Source organism: Diadema antillarum, unplaced genomic scaffold (assembly GCF_040938485.1).
Source record: "Diadema antillarum isolate AM-2024a unplaced genomic scaffold, OU_Dant_1.0 seq00001068_RagTag, whole genome shotgun sequence".
Classification (NCBI taxonomy): domain Eukaryota; kingdom Metazoa; phylum Echinodermata; class Echinoidea; order Diadematoida; family Diadematidae; genus Diadema; species Diadema antillarum.
Window position 1 is genome coordinate 352,230 of NW_027271893.1, and position 22,517 is coordinate 374,746.

At 38.5% G+C, this 22,517-nt stretch overlaps 1 protein-coding gene across 1 annotated transcript in view; it reads left to right on the forward strand.

The window, feature by feature from the left end:
* LOC139743311 (peptidyl-glycine alpha-amidating monooxygenase B-like) overlaps nucleotides 1–22,517 on the forward strand; it is a 69,326-nt gene that overhangs the window by 20,123 nt on the left and 26,686 nt on the right. Inside the window, exons 5-8 of the mRNA XM_071653805.1 lie at nucleotides 3,878–3,963; nucleotides 7,365–7,451; nucleotides 16,005–16,053; nucleotides 16,751–16,818. Coding sequence (XP_071509906.1) covers nucleotides 3,878–3,963; nucleotides 7,365–7,451; nucleotides 16,005–16,053; nucleotides 16,751–16,818 — 290 coding nt within the window. The remainder of the gene's footprint in view (nucleotides 1–3,877; nucleotides 3,964–7,364; nucleotides 7,452–16,004; nucleotides 16,054–16,750; nucleotides 16,819–22,517) is intronic.

The window sequence follows — 22,517 nt, forward strand, 5'->3', positions numbered from 1 at the left end:
CTTTCTTCCTCTTTTTCCTCTATTTCCTACTTGATTTCTCTCTCCCCCTTGTCCTCTGTATTTTTCCTTTTAACTCTTTTTTTTTAAATAACGAAAACATACTTGCTTCATTTATTGTGTTTCTTTGTTATTGCAGTGGTTTTAGTGTATAAAAGTTACACTAGTCACAGAAATGTAGGATCTTGATCAAAATTTCTCTAGTGCAGCAGTGGCAGATCCAGAAGGGGCACACCGGGTGCTTGCCCCCTCTTTATTTTTTGTAAAAAAAAAAAAAAGGGGGAGGTGTGTGCACCCCCTTTAATTTTGTAAAGGCGCCTCCCCCTTACGGAATCCTGGATCCGCCCCTGAGTATATTATCAATACCTACATAGTATGGTGGTATCCTGTTAGTATTACAATGTTTTGTTTTTTTGTCCCCGCCGAACGAGTTCGAGCAGGGGACTATGAAACGGGCTCCGTACGTGTGTGTGTCTGTGTGTCCGTGTGTCCGTGTGTCCGTGTGTCCGTGTGTCCGTCTGTCCGTCTGTCCGTGCGTCCGTGTGTGATCAAAATGTTCAAAATGCTACTCCTTTGCCATTTCTAACCCGATTTTGATTCTGTTTGCTTTATATGATAGCACTACATGGGAGCTTTGAAACTTCTAAACAGAATTTCAGTTGTGACCTTTGACCTTGACCTTTGACCTATATTGTACATTTTGCTTCAAAATGCTACTCCTTCGCCATTTCTAACCCGATTTTGATTCCGTTTGCTTTATATGATGGCACTAGGTGAGGGCTTCAAAACTTCTACACAGAATTTTGACCTTTGACTTCTTTGACCTTTGACCTTGATTTTTGACCTATATTGTACATTGCCTACAAAATGCTACTCCTTCACCATTTCTAACCCGATTTCGATTCCGTTTGCTTTATGTGATGGCACTAGGTGAGGGCTTCAAAACTTCTACACAGAATTTTGACCTTTGACTTCTTTGACCTTTGACCTTGATTTTTGACCTATATTTTACATTTTGCTACAAAATGGTACTCCTTCGCCATTTGTTACCCGATTTAAATTCCGTTTGCTTTAAGTGATGGCACTAAGTGAGGGCTTCAAAATTTCTACACAGAATTTTGACCTTTGACTTCTTTGACCTTTGACCTTGATTTTTGACCTGTATTGTACATTTTGCTACCAAATGCTACTCCTTCGCCATTTCTAACCCGATTTCGATTTCGTTTGCTTTATGTGATGGCACTACGTGAGGGCTTCAAAACTTCTACACAGAATTTTGACCTTTGACTTCTTTGACCTTTGACCTTGATTTTTTTTACCTATATTGTACATTGGCTACAAAATGCTACTCCTTCGCCATTTCTAACCCGATTTCGATTTCGTTTGCTTTATGTGATGGCACTAGGTGAGGGCTTCAAAACTTCTACATAGACTTTTGACCCTTGACTTCTTTCACCTTTGACCTTGATCTTTTTACCTATATTGTACATTTTGCTACTAAATGCTACTTCCGGTGGGGACATATTTTACGCACCGCGTAATTTCTACTTTTCCTTGTTTATTATAAATCTGCCATCAGGAGAAAGAAATCTGCTGCAATACCTTACCATACATTGTGTATAGTATGGTTGTGCCTGATAGAGAATGAGGTGTACAATTGTACTTTAACATTACATATTACTAGTCCCAAAGGCAACTTAGTATCAGTATCAGAAGTAGAAGAACTGTTGGTGGTATACTGTACTGTATGCTGGCTGCGTGCTATCACAATCCTTTTAGATATAGGGGAAAAAGGCAGTGTTTACTTTGTGTTTCACTGAATAGAGTGAATAGTGTAAACTAAAGATTGGATGATGGAGTGATACACAACTGTTCATCGTAGTCCATTCCTAACCTTTCAACTACATGTAGTTGGTTGTCAGTGGTATTGTCAAGTTTACTGTGATTGTGTGATGATTATCCAAGTGTGTCCCAGCTACACAAAACCCATGAAAAATTTCCAAGGTTGGTAGACATTTTGGTCACCTCAGCCAATTTTCTCTCTGTGTTTTCTGACTCTAAGGTCAAGCTTAAAAGCATGAAATAAAACACATATTATTAATCTTTGTAGAATTTTATTAGCTCACCTGAGCCAAAGGCTCAAGTGAGCTATTGCGATCGCCCTTCGTCCGGCGTCCGTCGTGCGTCGTCCGTCGTGCGTCGTCCGTCGTCCGTCGTCCGTCGTCCGTCGTCCGTAAACTTTTTACATTTTCATCTTCTTCTTGAAAACCCCAAGACCGATTTTCATCAAACTTGACAGGTAGCATCCCTAGGGGGTTAGGAACTCAATTTGTTAAAATGGGCACCATGCCCCACCCAGGGGGCCCCCAGGGGGGCCCAAACCCCCCAAAATTAAGGAATCTGTAAAAATCTTCTTCTCTAGAACCAGAAGTGACAGAGCTAAGTTAATACTATGAGTTAGTACATTGATGACTGTAGTTTCAAGTTTGTTCATGGCAGAATCAGGGGTGCCCCCCTTGGGACCCAGGGGAGGGGGGTGGGGAAGGGTTCTAATGGGGCCTAAATTGTACATTTTCATCGTCTTCTTGAGAACCCCATGACCCATTTTCACCAAACTTGGCAGGTAGCATCCCTAGGGGGTTAGGAAATCAATTTGTGAAAATGGGCACCATGCCCCACCCAGGGGGCCCCCAGGGGGCCCAAACCCCCCAAATTTAAGGAATATCCGCAAAAATCTTCTTCTCTAGAACCAGAAGTGATAGAGCTAAGTTAATACTATGAGTTAGTACATTGATGACTGTAGTTTCAAGTTTGTTCATGGCAGAATCAGGGGTGCCCCCCTTGGGACCCAGGGGAGGGAGGGGGTGAGGAGGGGTCCTAATGGGGCCTAAATTGTACATTTTTATCTTCTTGAGAACCCCATGACCTATTTTCACCAAACTTGGCAGGTAGCATCCCTAGGGGGTTAGGATCTCAATTTGTTAAAATGGGCACCATGCCCCACCCAGGGGGCCCCCAGGGGTCCCAAATCCCCCAAATGAAGGAATCTTTATAAATCTTCTCTAGAATCAGAAGTTACATATAGAGCTGAGATAATACTATGAGTGAGTACATTAATGACTGTAGGTTCAAGTTTGTTCATAGGAGATCCAGGGGTGCCCCTCTTGGGTAGGGGGGGGGGGGGTGGTGGTTGGAAGGGTCCAAATGGGGGCCTGAATTGTACATTTTCATCTTCTTCCTGAAAACCTCATGATGGATTTTTGTCAAACTTGGCAGGTAGCATCCCTAGGTGTTCAGGATCTCAATTTATCAAAATGGGCACCATGCCCCACCCAGAGGGCCCCAGGGGGCCCCAATCCCCCCAAATTAAGGAATCTTAAAAAAATTGGGCCCTTATTGTACATTTTCATCTTCTACTTGAGAATGCCTGGTCAAATTTTGGTAGAGTTGTGAATAATTTAGATTAGTGACTGCGTGAAAGGTGAACTTGCGATACTCAGGTGAGCGCTAGACCCGCGGGTCTCTTGTTTTCTGTCATCTCTTTTAGATGGCTCAGTGCACTTGAAAATATCCTTAACTTTAAATACCTTTTCTCATAAGTACAGTAGCATTCCTGCTTGTTTATGTTTCTGTGATCATATATTTTCATGCGTTTTGAATGTCCAACCTTCATGATTTACATCATTTTAAAGACAAATATTTCCTCATTTAGAATTGGACCTTAACTTTACACTAATCTTGGAACTTTTCATAATCTTTGAAGTGCATACAACTTGTAGTCACATATATAATATGATGTAAAATGCATTGAATGTAACATCCATTACCATTATAGATGATCACTATTTCAATCCTCTTGTTGAATGAATATATTTTACAGGCAATGTAGTGGAAGCCCCTGCAAAGGCAATAGCAACATTTTGTTTGGCTGGGCCAGGGATGCACCCTCTCCAAATATACCAAGAGGTAAGGACATGTCCTCATTTGTGTGCCCCTCTCAACACCCCCCCCCCCCCACCCTAGCCCATTATGTTGCACACATGTACATACATGTACACTCATTCGTACCCTATGTTCACACTGGGTCCCACATGTCACAGAAAGTCCTACGCTGCAGGACTTTCCCGCTGTTAAACCATGTTGTGCATGCTTACCAGGACTTTTCCCAGTGTTCATGTGAAACCTCGTCAGGTCTGAGGACAAAATTTGGAGGGTAGAGTTTACCTTAGGGTGCAGTTCATAGTGCCAAGTTGTATTCATCAGATGGATGCATTTATGAACTCTGGGCCCTGTTTTATGAAGAGTTATAATTAATTATATAGTTGATTTCTATCATAAGTCTATGGCAGCCTGTGTGGTAAGGAAATTTGTAATCGATCACTTGGTATTAGAACGTCTTTTGATAAAACGGGGCCCTGTTGTTGAATGGCAGGGCTTGTGCTAAACCCTGATTGCCTCTGCAGCTTGGGGACAGTCAAAATTTGATAGGTGGGGATGGTCAGTTGTAAAAAAAGATCAGATCTCTCCCGACTGTCCCCACGACGTAGGGACCCAGTGTGAATGGAGTGTGAGCAGGTGTAGCGTAGTCAGGGCGTTACCTTTCACACCCAATGTCATTGATTAATCAGCCACTAGAACTATCAGAAAGTCTTCTGGAATTGAAATTGTCTTTACCCTATAAGTAGCTACCCCACCACTAACCTATACCTTCAAGAGAACTGTAATCCCAACTAGAACCAATGGAATTGTTATCAAAAAAAAAAAAACTGCCAGATTTGAGGATTTTTTTTCCCTCAGCATTATCATACCCATAAACGTCATATTCTCTTTTATGACCTCTTTCAGTACATTTGTGTGTCAGTCACACTTTACTGAACATACAATGATTTATGCACACAAGGACATCCTTGGGTTATCATGTGTGACTACACACATACTATGCTGGAGAGGTTTTTTCACACTTGGAAGCCTGCACATACAACATTGTCCAAACTTAAGCAGTTTATTATGCAAATGAAGTGTAGATGTTATGTGCTTCTGATGTGTGTAGCAAAGGTCTAGACATACAAGTAGGCTCTTTGTCTTCAGATATGCAAGGAAACTGATTTAATAACAAACTGTAAGCTCCAATCCAGCTAATGGGTGACATTTTCTGCATGAAAAGTTTCATGACGTACATGTTGTATGTGCATCATGGAACTGCCAAACTATGTTTGATATCAGGTAATTGCAAGCGGAATGACATTGAGGTCCATTTTTATGCAGGGCTACCACAATGAGATGAATGAAAAGTTACCCCCATCCCCCTTCCCTCTCTCCCCCTGGTGCAGTGACTCAAAACTGTCTATCAATAATGCAGGCAAGCCCAGACATTCAGCAGGGCAGCTCTATATATGCATGCTGGATAATGTCTACTGCCCACGGGCAATTACCAATACCACAAATCAGTCCTTGTTTTAAAGGGTTTGATCAAGCAGCATTCTGTGTGGAGATTGTGGTTGTGGGAGGGAGGTGACACACATGATGTTCAATCTTAAGGGTATCAAATGCTATTCTAACTCTTTTAGGACAAACTTATTTTGCAATAGCACGCATTTCCCATAGACCCCTACATTTACCTGAGTATACTTAGGGCTAGTCTTCAACGGGTTTAAGGACCTGTATAACCTCCCTAAAAATATTTTTTCAAACCTTGAGGTTAGAACATATGAAGGAGTGTTCTGTGTTTCTCCAGCAATAAAAGCCGCCATCTATCTAATGTGTGTTAAAGTCAGAGTACATTGTATGTACTAACTTTTAAAATGCAGGCCTGGACTTTCATCTTTTATTTTCTGTGATAGTCACTTTTGCAACATCACCACCAGAACAGCCCAGCTTTTGCACTCAGAATATCCAGTACCCACTGTAATTACCCACTGTTTTTGTGTGTTATTCTCAATATTCAGGAAAGGTGATATTTGATGAATTGATTTTTCATGTTGTCACATTGTACATAGTGCAAATAATTGGTCACTCAGATTTTTTTTTTATCATTGTATGGAATAGTAGATATATTTCATCATCATTCTATCATCTGATATTGATGGTTACTTCTTTATAAATGTGAAAATGTTCTTTCATAGGAGAACATAAAAAAATTGTGCCAATGGGCAAATGTATACAGTCAAACCTGTCTATAGCAGCCATCCAAGAGAGATGGAAAAAAAGGGGGGGCTGCTACAGACAGGGGCTTTAACACGCCTTTCAGGGGGGGGGGGGGGGGCACCGTGTATATGGCAGGTGGCTACTCTAGACAGGTGGCCCCTATTAAAGGCAGGTTTGACTGTTTTCTAATACCACATGGTCATGTTTTTCAGTTACTTACACAAACCCAAAGAGTATCCGAGATTACGGTATGTGTAGCATGCCACGCTGATACCTCTTTCCATTGAGTGCCAAGTTCATACACCAAATTCAGAGGAGTGCCTCGTTCATAGAACACATTGAGATGTAATACAATAGATTGCTCTGTCAACATAGTTTATTTCATGCTGCCGCAAGCAGTAGTTATGTAATGTTTTGTTCATGCTGTTGATTGGACATGTAGCATGCAGGTTTAGAATACACGATGCATTAGAACAACCCTATTGTTTACATGTTTCTCTCACTTACTTTAGATAGACTGAGGGAAGAATTCTAGTGCTACAGATGAATTCTTTTGAATATGTGTCAATCATTACTGATACTGAATTGAATCTTCATAGCATACATACAGACATGTATAATGTGCACAGCTTGGTGTTTATACATGTATGTATTTTTATCATGTATGTTTACTTGATGTATGTTGATTATATGTTTGTGTTTCCATGACACAAATAAGGATGTACCAGTATTAAAATTATTCTTTTCCATCTGTGTACATCAAATTTTGGTCTTTCATCAAGAACTTAAAACAGTTACCATACTCTATTTGATGGCTGGATGCTGTGATACATTACAAACAGTATTTCATGTTCCCTCAGATACTACTGTCTTTTTTCGCTGACATAGCTCAGCCTCTGAGATTGCGGTCAAAAAGCCTGACTTGAACTATTTTAATAGGGGTTCTTTTTTGGCTAATCATGTGCCACTTAAACAGGAATCCATCTGTTGGTGGAATAATGTATTACAATGTATTTCATTTCTGGTTCATCTTCATCTGACTTTGATAAAGTGTCTCTGAAAAAAAAAATGCTTTGAATTTGTATTCTAAAGAAGAGTAATGAGATTAAAATACATGCCGTGGCTTTGCACGTTTGCATACGGAGTATAAATATCATAAACTGTGTTATGTGTAATTCTGTTTTGTAAATGGCTCTTTGTCTTCTTTCTTATGTCTTGAACAGGTGTTGGTTTCCATGTTGGAGGCTCCAGTGGAATCAATTATCTGATGATCCAGCTACACTATGGAGATAATCTGGATCACTTGAAAGGTAATGCAGTGCTATAAACCTCTCAGTTACACCAGACGGATCTATCATTGATGTGACAAAGTACGGTAGGGATCCTGAATGGTGATCAGTCTTGAGGCATTAAACTCGTGTATATGCTGAGATGGCAGTCCTCAAAGCTATCATGCTCCACTTATTTCCTGGTTTGTCACAGCCAGCTAAATGGCCCATCTAGTTCATACTTACTGTCCTTGTGAAACCTCTCAGATTTTTTCGCTCTTTTCATCTGCTTGAATTCTGATTTGTCTGCCACCTGCTTTTGTGACCAACATCCCTAGTAATCAATGTTCTAGTTTTTTTGGCTAGCTTGTAATACCACCAATGCCTTTTCTATTTGACATTGATTAATAGAGCATACTCTCTGTTTTCTTATAACAATTATAAAACTTAATAATTCTTTGCCTAGCATTCTAAATGGATGGCGATAATATCCTCAATTTCTTTGCCGCTAGTACATACTGGTAACATACAATAAGCACAGGACCAGACATTTGAATTTAATCCAAAAAAAAAAAAGGAGAAATGATGAACCTTTGTGCTATCTGCAGCCGCATTGATTCTTGAGCATTTATTGAGCACAGATTTAAGGGAGAGTCACAGCTGTCTGTATGTGTGAAGTGCTCAATGTATTTGCCTGGTGTTTAGCCAAATAGCTGGAGGGAGTGTCACACACAGCTGTATTTTTTTGGATGAGAGCCACAGCTGTGGCACAAAAACAAGCAGTGAACAGGAGAACAGCAGGTGCCATAAAGCTGGTATTGATCCCCCATTCGTTGAATATGTGAATTTGCGTCATTTTTGGGGCCAACTTGATCATGGCATTGTAGGCAGTAGGCCATTTTGCTACTGTATTCAAATTATTGATTTTTCCATGTAAGGGTCTAGTAAACCTGTTCCTTCCACCTGGATATATATAAGATGCATTTCATTACTTGGAATGTACTTCCTTAGTTGTTGCTATATCAGGCAAGCCTTAGGCAAACTTTCTGGTTCCAAGAAAAGTCTTTGTTATAGATGGAAGTATGAAATTTTTATGCTTGTAAACTGATCTGTTCTGCTTTTTTGTGTGAAAGTCAGCCATGGTTTTTTGTTTTGTTTTTTGTTTTACATGAAAACATTAGTAAAGCGGAAACGTTTTAGTTATTACAACGTCTTCATGCATATCAAATATTTCTGTTTAAGCCATGAATGCCATCATGAACCTTAAGGCTGTGAGCATATTTGGCTTGGTGTTGAGTAGGTACTTACAAGTAGCACATCAAAGCATACTTCAGAGTTTATGCCATGATAATATGTGACCCTGCACCTCAAAACAAACAAAAAGTCGCCAGACATGAATTTTTAGTTAAGACCATACTCTGAAAGAGCAGACTTTAAGCTTTAAAATGATGTATAACTCAAATCAAATGGACTCTCCTAAACTATCTAAATATTGGAGAGAAAGCACAAACTCAGGAAAGATGTGAACTGAGAAAAGGGGCTCTGAAGTACAGTGTCTATTCAAGCGCTTAATCTTTACCAAACCGTGCTGGCTGTGCGATGAATGGGACAAAAAACAGGAAGTTAACCACCAGAGTAACAACAATGAAGGGATTATTAGATTAAACTGAAATTAGGCATGCCTAATTAACACATTCTGTCCATAATTAATGCCAACTTTCAAAGCACTAGCACTATCTTTTCAAAAGTTATTAGAGTTGAAAGTGAAGAGTGTGGATAAGGTTTTTCAGAAATGAAAAAGGGATTCTAAAGACACACATAATCACACTATTCTACCAAAAATGTTCGAGATAAACTGCTAAAAAAACACACTTTCCTGCCCGTTTTATGATACCAAATTTTAGCATAATGTAAAAGAAGACCTGCTCTTTCAGAAAATATGAAAAAGTCAAGTTCGACTATGTTGACCCATTTCACTTATTTTCAGTCCTCACGCAAAATCAGTGTGTGCGACTTTATGTTCGTTTTGAGGTGCACGGTCACATATGCAAAACAAGAAACTTGGGTGGGTATCATAATTGTGAATTTTCCTACACATGTGATGATGCCATCATCCTCCCACTGGTTTGCACACACAAATATTATTTTGGAAAAAAAAATCTTTGTGTTTTTGGGGATTATTTAGCAGCAAAACTTTCACCCCCATTATGAATCATCCTATTAATAGTAAAAGTACATATAATACACATTTTTTTTTTATAATGTCACAACTTTTTGATAGAGAAATTGACTGCTGTCTGTACTATACAGTCCACTGAGATGCTTCCTCATCTCAAGCAATCACTACATTGTACTGTTCATGTACATGTGTACATGACCCTTCATTTACACTTCTTTCAAGTTTTAAGAACTTGACCATTGACCAAGGAGTAACAGTTAACCCTTTTTGTGCCAGGGCCATTTATAGTTTATACAATGCTACAAGGGTTTCTATGCTAATCGGCACTCGAGCTCAAAAAGGTTTACTGTATATGCTGTTATTTTCACATACAGATATTTTTGCAAATGAGGAGGTCATAGACATTTTTGCAAGATGTTAGTTTTGTGAATTGATGCCACCGCTAACTACTGCAGTTGTTAATGCACTATTACACCTAGCGCATGGAGACATTTTCGCATGTTGTTAAATTCATGATCCAACTGTGATACACAAAATTTGTTTAAATGAAACTCTGCAAAAATAACATTTTATTCCTCTGCAGAAAGGAAGTAATTTCAAATTTAACATCGTTATTGGGATTTTTAAATTGGATCACTGGCCAGAAAATATGAATTTATTCATGTTATATTTTTGTTTTGTTTTTTTGTTTTTTGCTTTTTTTAAACTTTCCCACCAGATAATGTTACCAAGGAAAGATATTTCTACATGAAGCTCTGACTGGAAATGAGACTAAGTTGTAATAATCAAAGTGCACTGACCTTTGACCTTCTGCAGTCCCATACTGAACATGCAACTACCTTCATGTTTATTCATTTCTACCTTGTCCACCAACTTACTTCACCAATTGGACATTACAAACACAGGAGTTCCTTGTTTGAAACATTCATAATCACTCACAAAAGGGGTAGGGAAGAATGAAGGCAGTTCTTAGGTCACATATTGTAACTACATGAGTGTGTTCATTCCCTTCAATGCCTTTTTCTGTTTTGTCACGTATAGTGCAGTGCAGTTGTGTGGGTTTACCATGGTTGAATTATGCCTGCTGTATAGAAAAAAAGAATAACAACAACCAATAATACATCAAAACGCGATTATGGTGGATGAATATCTAATGACACTGGCATTTCCAGAGAACTCATCTGGGGAATCTCATGTTGCCTTGAGGCAACATACAGCCATTGCTTATTGCAGCATTCCATGAATATACTTTTTGTTTTTGTTTTTGTTTTTTGCATGCATTGGATAAAAGTACTTGTATACATAACGGGTCAGAAAATGTCAGAAGATGTTCCCATCAATGGTATTTTGACTACTATAGTAAGAGAGAGAGAGAATGAGAGACATGTGTATTCTGTACATGAGTTAAACATTTTCCATCATGTTTGACTTGTTGGGAACATGCAATGCAAAGCTGTATCAAAGTCAGGTTTTATGTCTTCTTGAGAGAGGCAATATTGCATGTCTCAAAAAGCAGACGAAGTGAAAAAAAATCAAAACAAATATTAAACTGTAATGTCAGTGATTGTAAACATATGCAGTTTTGTTTGTTCAGATGGATGTTGTCTCCAAAGAAACAAACATGGTATTAGTGGCTCTGTTGAAGGAAACATTGGTATCAATATGCAAAAATTGCAGTAGGAATGAAATGTAAGAAATTATACAAGGAATAGTAGTTATTGGATTATAGCAGAAATACTGTTAAGTAATATGACAAAATTAACATCTTTTTTCCTAAGGAGTACACATATAATCTCCCATTTGACTATTTTTGGAATACAGCTACTGTTGCCAATGTATGTGAAAGAAGAGGACACAGAAGTACATCAAGAAGTTCTTTTTGTCTGGTATTTTAATAATGCTTCTTATCAAACCCCAATTTGGGACCAGTTCTGAGATGGTTGGATTCCCGGTTTTTCCTGGGAGCCATCATGCAAAACGGAAAAAAAAAACCAAAACAAAACAAAACAAAACAAGAAACATGCATACAAAAAAAAGATCAAAATCATCACAAGTTTTACTCGTGATCTCTTAACCAAAGAACAAAAAAAAAAAAAAATGGTGTTTCTTAGTGGAAGACCTGTGTGAGGTTATGACATTAGCTTTACCTACTTTAAATTCTACATGTGTGGTTGCTGGTAATATTGCACTGTGTGAAACATTTGACACTACAAACACGTTTCCCTTTGATGAAACCCTCTACCACTCTGTTTACATGACTCTTTTTTTTTTCTCTACTACTAGTACTAGTCAAAGTCATCTTGAACATGGTGTTTCGTGGAATCACACCTGAACTTGTCCGTATTGAGCCAGATATGGGATATCCTGTAGTTACATGTAGTGCAAACCCCCACAGAGGCCACACACAGGATATCTCTTAATACAGCTGTAGATGAAAAAGAAGCAGTTCAGCTGTTTGTTAGAACTTTTCTGAATGCCATAATCAATGAATTAGCAAATAAATGGAATGCCAGTCATTATGTAGATAAAGACAATTTTCTCCCCTATAGAATGATACATGACTTGCCCATGTTTCATTTTTTGTTTGCCAGTATAGAGGAGTTGTCGATGTGAGCTGTTGGTGTGAATGCACTTACAATGTAATTATGGAAATGTGACTGGCCTCCCCAGGTGTTTTTCAACTACACACATGTGGCCTATTCTCATTCCCTCTTGTTCTGCTGCACCAGATCCTCAAGGATGGGGGTGATGTACCATGAAGGGTTTTGAACATTCGAAAGCACTTATTTGTAATTATGTTTTAGAAAACACATTACAATTACTGTTTAATGTCACAGAGCATTCGGAGCCTGTGAAATGATTATCCTTGCAAACCGCTATAAACTGCAAATGACATTTTATTTATTTAAAAAAGCTGTGTCACAAGTTGCATAGCCTGTCAATCAATCATGCAGCCTTGGACTGATTTTACAATGTGTTATTGTGAAGGTTCGTTATTCCGAAGGGTCGTTCATTCGAAAAATAAAATGAGGGTTAGTAATCTGAAAATGAAACAGGTGTGTACTAAACCTTGAGAATTACGAATGTTATTTCGTTTTTGGAATTAAAAACCTTTTTGATTACATTTTTGGTTGATGAACCTTTGAAATAATACCACATATGCTCTTATTACCAAACCCTATTTCACTTTCAGATTAAACATCCACACATGTCATGTAGGTGTATGGAATTTGTGTATTTTGTAATAATGAACATAACCCACTTTGGACATGCTTTTAGGAGAGAGCATTATGTCTCTCTGTACAGTACATATTTAAAAGAACCTTCCTGAATCCTGTGGTGTCATCTCTTAGATAGCATTAGTAACATCAACGGCAAACAGTTCTCATTTTGACATTATGTTACCGGGGAGAATGGTTTGTAAATCTATTTCACATGTAACTTTTAACTGCCGACTACCATTCATATGAATAGGCTTCATCTCCTTGGATAGGATCTTCAGATGAAAGTAAAGCTAGTTATGATCACTTTGCAGATTATGTTTTAAAAAACGAGTCTGGAGCGTTATGCTACACTAGGCATATTCCTATGCGGAATCTCGTAGGATTATTTCAAGCGTGGGCCATTCCCCACTTCCGAGTTCCTTGTCAGACAGGCAGTGCCGGCAGTGTGTGCAAATGATGGCTCACTGCCATGGTCGCCCTTGTCTCCTCATAACTTAGGGTCATTTCCTTCCTCCCGTGCCGATTTACTCTTTCCCAGTAACGCACAGGAATAAAGGCAAGCACTGCCAACGACCAAAAAGCTGCTTGCCAGTCTTCATGATGTCAACCAGCAGGGGGCAACAATAAATTGCCTGCTACCCAGTAAACTGTCCTGACTTGGCGCTCATATATAGGAAACCATTTTGTCTAAGGACAGCAGATTCTAGGAAGCAACATTCCAACAGCAAGCCTGATTTTATACCTAGAAGGAAAATTGAAATCCCCCTGTTCACAGAAAAGTTAGTCTTAACCCATTGAGGACGAGTCCCGAGTATACTCGGGCAGGGGTCTATGGGAAATGCATGTTGTAGAAAAATTAGCCCGTCTTTAATGGATTAAAAGGGAAGAGATGAGTGTGGATGTGATAGTTGCCTTCTGTCACGTAAATGCAACCTTGATGTGATCCTGTCTTGACTTCCTTTTCAGATAATTTATGTCTGATTTTGATTTTACCATTCTGTTGGTTTTGTTTCTGCCTTTCTAACAAAGTAAATTCAAATATGTGGGACCATGATATTTGAAGGTTCAATAGGGACATGGTTTTCATTGGAGAGAACAACATGCATGAAAGGGTTGGGATGCTTCATTGCAGTCGATCATCCTCCAGTATTTGTGGCCCTTGACAGATAGTGGTCGTGTACATAACGTGTTGACTGCACGTCGCTAGCCTGTGGTTGTAATCAAGGAGTACATTATGATGGCACACTGCGGCGGCACTGGGGATAAACCCAAACCGAATTCTGGTTTGCCAGCTGAGTCGACAGGTCATTTCCCCATCAGAGGACAAAAAAGACCACAATCAAAATACAACGTATGGAGATGAGAAATAATGTCATTTCCATGTGGGTCTTGTGAACATGAGCTGTGTTGCTGTGTTACCCCACATCTATTCATCCCTAACCTGTCATGTCCATTATAACATCCCTAGTGCTATTTTCACAGCCCTGTATACTCCAATAGTGAGCTAGCTAATTACCCACTCTCTACCAAGAGATATTACCTTTTAGCTTGTGGCACCGAGGCGCTAATATAGTGAATCAATATTGCCTTGCTGGTCCATACAAATTGTCACTGGTGTTAATCACAGTCATCAATAAAGATCGTGGTTCAAAGTTGCTCCTACGAAACCTAATTCATCCCTTGAGTATTTTCGCATATTTCACAAGTAACTTTAAACCACCCAAAGAAGACCGACAATTTCAAAGATTAAAAGACTTCCATTGCAGATGCTTTCTATGATTACTGTTAAAGTGACATCAGTCCATCACAAAATGAGTTCTTTAAGCATATTTTAAAGAAAATTTTAATTCATCAATTACATGCTACCTTATATGTGAAAGAATACATATCTTCAGTGTTATATACATTGTAGCATTGTATTTACCTGTCTAGGATATATTTATTTCAATGTGCTCGTGTGTTTATAATAAGGCTTGTCCTTTCTCAGGCATACAAGTGTGCTTCCCCTTGATATTATCATGTATTATCTTCAATTAGGTCAATGATTTTATATTGTATATGTTTTTTGTTTTTTGTTTTTATGCCTCCGCCAACGAAGTGGCCGGAGGCATTATGTTTTCGAGTCGTCCGTCCGTCCCGTTTTGTTTTTGTCGATATCTCAAGAACCGTGTGGTGGTTTTACATCAAACTTGGTATGAGGGTATATCCTGGGGGAATAATACTTTGTTTGGATTTTAGGGTCATGGGGTCAAAGGTCAAAGGTCACAGGTTATTTTGTGAAAAAAAAGGTTGAAGATTCATGTTTTTCTCCATATCTCGCAAATGGTTCAAGGTATCTTCATGGAACTTAGTATATATGCTTGTTCCAATGGGCAGTGATTATCTAGGGAAGTTGGGGGTCATGGTTCAAAGGTCAGGGGGTCAAACGTCAAGGTCAAATCCTCAAAATATCACTACTTTCCTTATATTTATGCAATGCCTGAAGGTTTTTTTTTTTTTTTAACTTGATGTATGCATGTATTACCCAATATATATTTTGTGGGAAGTTTCTTGCCAAAAGGTCAAAGGTCAAAAGGTCAAAGGTCAAGTGAAAGTGCTGAATTGCTTTTTTTCCTCCATATCTCTAAAGTAACTCAAGGTATCATCTTGAAACTTACATATTTATGCATGTTCAACCTAACAGTGATTCTCTTTGGAACTGTGTGGTCAAAGGTCAAAGGCCAGGTTTAGATAATGCTATTTTCCCATTTGATACTGAAATTATACTTTTTCTCAATACCTTGAAAATTACTCAATGCATAAACTTATAAAAGGGTCAAAAGTCAAGTAAAAATCATCAGTTCCCCAAATACCTGCACTCTGACATTTTAATCATTCATCCAATTGAACCTAGTTCTAGGAAAGTGAACATTCAGCACATTTGTGGCAAACCTGTCATTTTAATATTTTGCCAATTGTGTGAAACTGTCATCACACATTGTCAAGACATTGTACTATAGACCTATTAGGAGAACCATGCATTATGGCGGAGGCATATCAGTCGCCGTAGCGATATATCTAGTTTGTTTAGTCGTTTCTATTTCTTACAATTAATTATTTGATGTTTCATCAGGTATGGCAGCATTTTCTGTGCATTCATAGTCATACATCATTTTCTCCTTTTACTGTGTTCTTTATTGTTTTCACTGACAGGTACTGAAGGGGATCATTCAGGCATTACTCTCAGAATGACTCACAACCCGTAAGTATTCTTTCCTGCAGATTTAGGGAAAAGAGTATCGTTTTTGACTAGTCTAGAGAGTATGAGCCTGCCCAATGTATCATCTGGACACAATACACTAACACTTTGTTTTCTGCACTCCATCACTGCGTGATTTTACAATGGTCTTTCTCTTCCGTGGGCACTCCTTAAACTTTCCACTGTGTTTCTCCTTTCTTTTTCACACCCTACACTGTAACTTTAGTCATATCTTTCACATTACTGTCTGTGCTATTGAATACAGTACTGTAAAAGTGGAAATTTTTGCGGTGTTAAAATTTTCACGCATTTCGCGCAACCAGAAACTAGCGCGAAAATAAAAGCATACGAATAATTTTGCTTGCCATATGTTCCTGAGCATGATGTCTTCATTCCGCGGAATTAAAAACACACGAAACTCTTCTTACACGGCCAAGCGTGAAAAATTAGTCGCGCGAAAATATCCACTTTTACAGTACTTGTCATTTCTACTGGATCTACCCATCATGCAGAACTCTGAAATTCAGTTGTTTTGTAGTATTATCTACTGCAGGACTTGTCTATCATAAAACTTGTAATGAGGTTTGCGTGTTGGGCGTAATTTCCTGTCATTGATGCTTTCGTTGATTGTATGGTGCATCATGAGTGAGCTCCAGGGGAAAGCCCACAAGATGTTTGTCTTTTTCTGGTTGATTTTCAGGCAGCCGTTCATAGGAGGGATCTACTTGTTGTGGTCAAGCAATATCAACGTACCACCTCATAGCACAAGTAAGTTGATTTTTTTTTTTCTTCAAAACTTCAAGGGCTTTGTAAAACAGTGTTTACAGTTTTTCATCTTCATCTTCATTCATTTAAACATTATGATGTGGCCCTGTCAGCAATTTTTGGCAGTTTTTAAAATGAATCCTCTCACATTTGAGTTGAATTCTGTTTTTCATTTCTTTCCTATGTGTACCTCTGTAGATCCTATTGTCAAGTGCTACTATATTTGGTGTCATAACAAGCAGTCTAGAAGAATAGTTAAGGAGCATTTTTTTTTTTATTGTTCCCCCAACCCTTGTTCAAGTTACTCCTCAGGCCAGTGCTGTTGCTACACAACCGGTGATGCCACAGTCTTAGGCAAAGCACATCATACTAAAGACCACTTAGCCTTTATTCAAGGCCCTCACTCTATGAATGCCAGCACTTTTTTGTCCCCGCCGAACGAGTTCGAGCAGGGGACTATGAAACGGGCTCCGTACGTGTGTGTGTCTGTGCGTCCGTGCGTCCGTCCGTGTGTGCGTCCGTCTGTGATCAAAATGTTCAATTTGCTACTTCTCTGTCATTTATGAGCCAATTTTGATTCTGTTTGCTTTATATGATAGCACTACATGGGAGCTTTAAAACTTCTACACAGAATTTCAGTTGTGACCTTTGACCTTGACCTTTGACCTATATTGTACATTTTGCTACAAAATGCTACTCCTTCGCCATTTCTAACCCGATTTCGATTCCGTTTGCTTTATGTGATGACACTAGGTGAGGGCTTCAAAACTTCTACACAGAATTTTGACCTTTGACTTCTTTGACCTTTGACCTTGATTTTTTACCTATATTGTACATTTTGCTACAAAATGCTACTCCTTCGCCATTTCTAACCCGATTTCGATTCCGTTTGCTTTATATGATGGCACTAGTTGAGGGCTTCAAAACTTCTACACAGAATTTTGACCCTTGACTTCTTTGACCTTTGACCTTGATTTTTGACCTATATTGTGCATTTTGCTACAAAATGCTACTCCTTCGCCATTTCTAACCCGATTTCGATTCCGTTTGCTTTATGTGATAGCACTAGGTGAGGGCTTCAAAACTTCTACACAGAATTTTGACCTTTGTCTTCTTTGACCTTTGACCTTGATTTTTGACCTATATTGTACATTGGCTACAAAATGCTACTCCTTCGCCATTTCTAACCCAATTTCGATTTCATTTGCTTTATGTGATGGCACTAGGTGAGGGCTTCAAAACTTCTACACAGAATTTTGACCTTTGACTTCTTTGACCTTTGACCTTGATTTTTTACCTATATTGCACATTTTGTTACAAAATGCTACTTCCGGCGGGGACATATATTACGCACCGCGTAATTTCTACTTTTCCTTGTTATAAAGTGAAGACAGCCAAAGCAGAGCATGTCAGTGTGAGGGCCAACAGGGATCTGTGAATATGATTATCATTCATGGGCTAGTATAAAGCCTAACCCATGTACCATTCTACTAGATAATTCAGTAGTCACTTTGACCGATAGGATAATGCTAGATATCATATCCATCAGCCCTCAGTGCAAAGTGTATTATGCATGGACTTCTTCAAACAGAGCTTTGCTGATAATGTGTGAATTTTGTGGCTCAGTGACACAAAAGCGTTTAAGGCTAAGAGATTTGGATGAGTCTTGGAAGGCTCCCTCACTTTGGCTTACCTCCTACTGGTGGTTCAACTCTGTCTCACATACCAACCCTCTGCTCACTTCTCTTGCAATTACTGTAGCAAGAGGGCCTTTGACAGAGACTAGAGTGCAGCATACATCAAAGTGTATCTCCCCTCGAGACATGTAGAGCAACATTTTGACCATTGGTATCTAGGCACTGCGTAATATTGACCATTCACAATCAAAATCTGTCACAAAGACTTATGAATGCATTATGCAGAGCTGCCAATTACCCCTAATAAGTGCTTGAACTATATGTAGTATGTTGTCTCTTTGTCAAAAATTAGACTAATCTTTTTAACCTTTTTTGTACGGGAACCTGGTGGCCTGGGTATTAAGTCTGTGGGCATTTCAGAATTCAGTGTGGGATGGGTTAAATGTGAAGCATGCAGAGCATATGCAATTTTCTAATTTTTAACATATATAATATGTTAAATATTATATGATGTAATTCCCCTGCCTTCTGAGGAAGGTAAGTCATATGCCTTTTAATTATGCTAGAAAAGTGCCGATGTAAGGAACAAATCACCTTGTCTTTTTTATTATTCCACTATTGTGACATAACAAATTGTTGAAGCTTGTGAAATAAGTTCACAAGGATGTGTGATAAATATAAATATTGAGCTCTGTAAACACTTCCAAGTGTGTCATAAACTAATACCGCAAATGTCACCGCAAATCTTTCTCCCTCATTTACTTCACCATGCAAACCTTCAAGCAACACTTCCAACTGTTTTAACTGTCATTGAAATTGTCGCAGCACAGGTAAATACAACAATCAGAATATGTGTTTAGAGAACTAAATATCTACATTGTTGCAGCCTTTTATCCAGTAATAGTGTCACACTGAATAAACTTAACTATTGAAGATTCCTGATTTTATTTTTTTTACAAGATTGAGTTTCCTCAAATTTTAATGGTGTGTTCTAGCATTTCTGTGTTTACTGAAGCTACATTTTACATTTGCAATTTATTTTCCTTTTAAACACTCTGTTGTGCAATGTCTAATCTGTTGCCAGAGAGATTCCCCATAGCATGATTATATGGCCAACCCATTTCCTAAAGCAGGGATCTGATGCACCTATGTAGCAATCATTCAGTGTCTGTAGTTAAGCCGGTTGTGATGTGAGGTACTCCTGTAAAAGAGGGGAAGGTATTCAATTTAGTGCATGGCAGTGAAGCGGTTTTAATTTGTTTTTCCAAGGTACTGCTTTTTATTGAACATCATCATCCATAACCAGTATGACCATGCCCCGCCCCGAGGAGTGCCAGAGGCATAATTTTTTTAATCTGCTGTGCTAGTCCGGGTATTAAGAGACATGAATAATGTTTTGCTGCATCGTGACTGGTCTTGTTATCTTTTTTGTCAATATGTGAAGAAATGTAGTTGATTTGAATAGCAAGTGAAAATCAATTCAGGAGTATAAATACATTGAAGTAGACTGGGCAAACAAAAGAAAAAGAAAACTTTTTGTCTGTTTAAACAGAGATGCCACATTTCCGGAAATTTCCGGAATTCCGGATTTTTCCAAAAAGAGGGAAGCTTTCCGGAATTTCAGGCAAGATGGCAAAAAATCTGTATTTCTAGATTCTCCGGGAATGCGTGAATAACTACTGAGATAATGCGCCTATTCGCTCTCTCCGTCTCTCTCGGCGACCTCCGTATGCAATACATGCAGCATGAAAGCAACGATGTTTTTCTTTCAAAGCATTTGCCAATTTGATGAGTGTCATCATTGCATTGATTACTGTAATAATGCGTATTACGAGCGCTAGTACCGACGATCGGTATTATCCTGTTCAAATATACGGTCTTCAAATTGGCTTGTAGTACCGAAAGTAATCGCTTATTTCAGTTAACTTGAAAGAACAGAGATTTTTTCCCATAGAAAAGCATGTGAATCGCGCACCGCACACCGCGAAGCAGCTAGAGCTAGACAGGCGACCATAGTGCCCGGCGGCCTTCCGCGAGGAGGAGCCGCATGCGGCGTACGTTTCCCTGCATTCTTCTAGCCGGCTCCAATCAGGCTAAGATCACCGGGAGTCACTGATGGAAGCAAAATGAATTGATCTCGCCGTGACAGGCAAGGTTTTCCAAATAAATCGCTTCGACTAGCCGAATGCATTTTCAGCAAACTTTGTCTCAAATGAAAGGTTAGAATCTTACTTTTAATGTGATATGTGTTTCATTAATGTTCCATAACAGCGAAATCAATTAATGTTCCATAACAGCAAAATCAAGAATTCTGATCAAACAATTCTTATGTGAATGCTTGGTAGGCGCCATGCACAACGCTGCATAGTTAAGGCGTATTGCGTTATGCACGCACGTGTCGCAGTTTTTGAGTGGTGAAATTGGGCAATGGAAATTCATGAAAAATAGTAATACATGTTTTTCAATAAAATTACAAAAAAAAACAACCAACAAAACAACAGTCTTCTATGCTGCATATAACTGATCATCTTAACGTAGGTATTTACATATTGCTGTACAGAAATGTCAGTAATTCAGTATGTGAATGAGAAGTATCAGTAATTTCAATTCAGTATGTGAATGAGAAGTGATGACAAGTATGAGTATGAGAAATATCAGTAATTCAGTTTGTGAATTATTATACAGTATACTAATTCACATACTGATAGGTGTCAGCACTGGAATCAATTACATGTAATTAGATGTAGCTTTACTGTGCCATGTTTATTTTAGAAGCACGTGTGTAGTTGATTACAACTGGCTGATTACAACATGGCTAAAGTACCAATTATTTAAGCACAGAAATAGTGAAAATCCCCTCTTAGATATGCACCAGAACCCATAATTCTACTCCGAAAATAACAAAAATTCCTTACCGTGCCCACACTCACCCCCCCCCCCCCCTCGGTCGCTTCGCTCCCTCGCATGTGATTTTCAGGAAATTTGGACAGCTCCCTGTGGCATCTCTGTTTAAAGCAAATAAATCATGAGAATGTTTGGGGTTTTTTTTCTTCAGGTTCCAAACAGCATGGTTTTTGTTTTGAAGTAAAAAGTTGAAGGAAGAGTACAAAAACATGCAAATATAACTGTAAAACTTGCATATTTATAGCAGATGGATTGTATAACTGCAAAACTTGCATAAATGATGCATAGCATGAAAATGCTTGAAGACCTTCTGAAAATGTCCATAGTGATAATCATACTCATTTTCCATATATCTTGAGTTATGTTGCAAATTTTTGAATTCATCCACTTTAACCCATTGATTTTAAGACCCTTCTCCAAAGGGTACCAGAAGTACCGTTTAATGACAGTAGCATTTTTACAGTTTATGCAACTGTGACAGACCTTGTTTGGGGGTTTGTTACAATTTGATTTGTTTTGCTTTGTTTTTGTTTTTGTTTTTGTTTTTGTTTTTTTTTTTTGGGGGGGGGGGGGGTTTCTTGTTTTTTTAATGGAATATTCATAAATAGGCCACAGTCAGTCGTAGAGAAGGTACGGCTTGCCCAGTCCTGATACAATACAATAGATCTATAGGATACAGTCATCAGGCAAATGAAATATGTCATCATAGTTTGTAGTATTGCAGATAAGACTTGGTACACACTCTTTCAGCAGCATTAATAAATCTGAGTACTGTCTTAACCCATTGGATGTGAGCAATTACAAATGATCACACCAGAATACAGTATACATTTGTCTCCTTGTCACTGTAATGACAAGCTGTTTAATTATGTTAACTCTGAAAAAAGAAGCAGTAATTAAGTTTACTCTAAAAAAATATTTCCAATGCCCTTGGCCACCTGACAATCTCTTAGTTCAAACCATGGATTGTTGAAGTTACTGCTACACTTTTATCAAGTATAAAAGTAGAAGTCATCATTTTGAGTGAAATCTGGATTTTTTTTTTCTCTCATATGAAATAATGAAGTAGATATATCAACTTTTAATAACCACTATGGGACAATGTTGCCTGTCGATAAGAGTCACAAGAGTAAGAATTACTTGCCAAAGTGAACTGCTCCC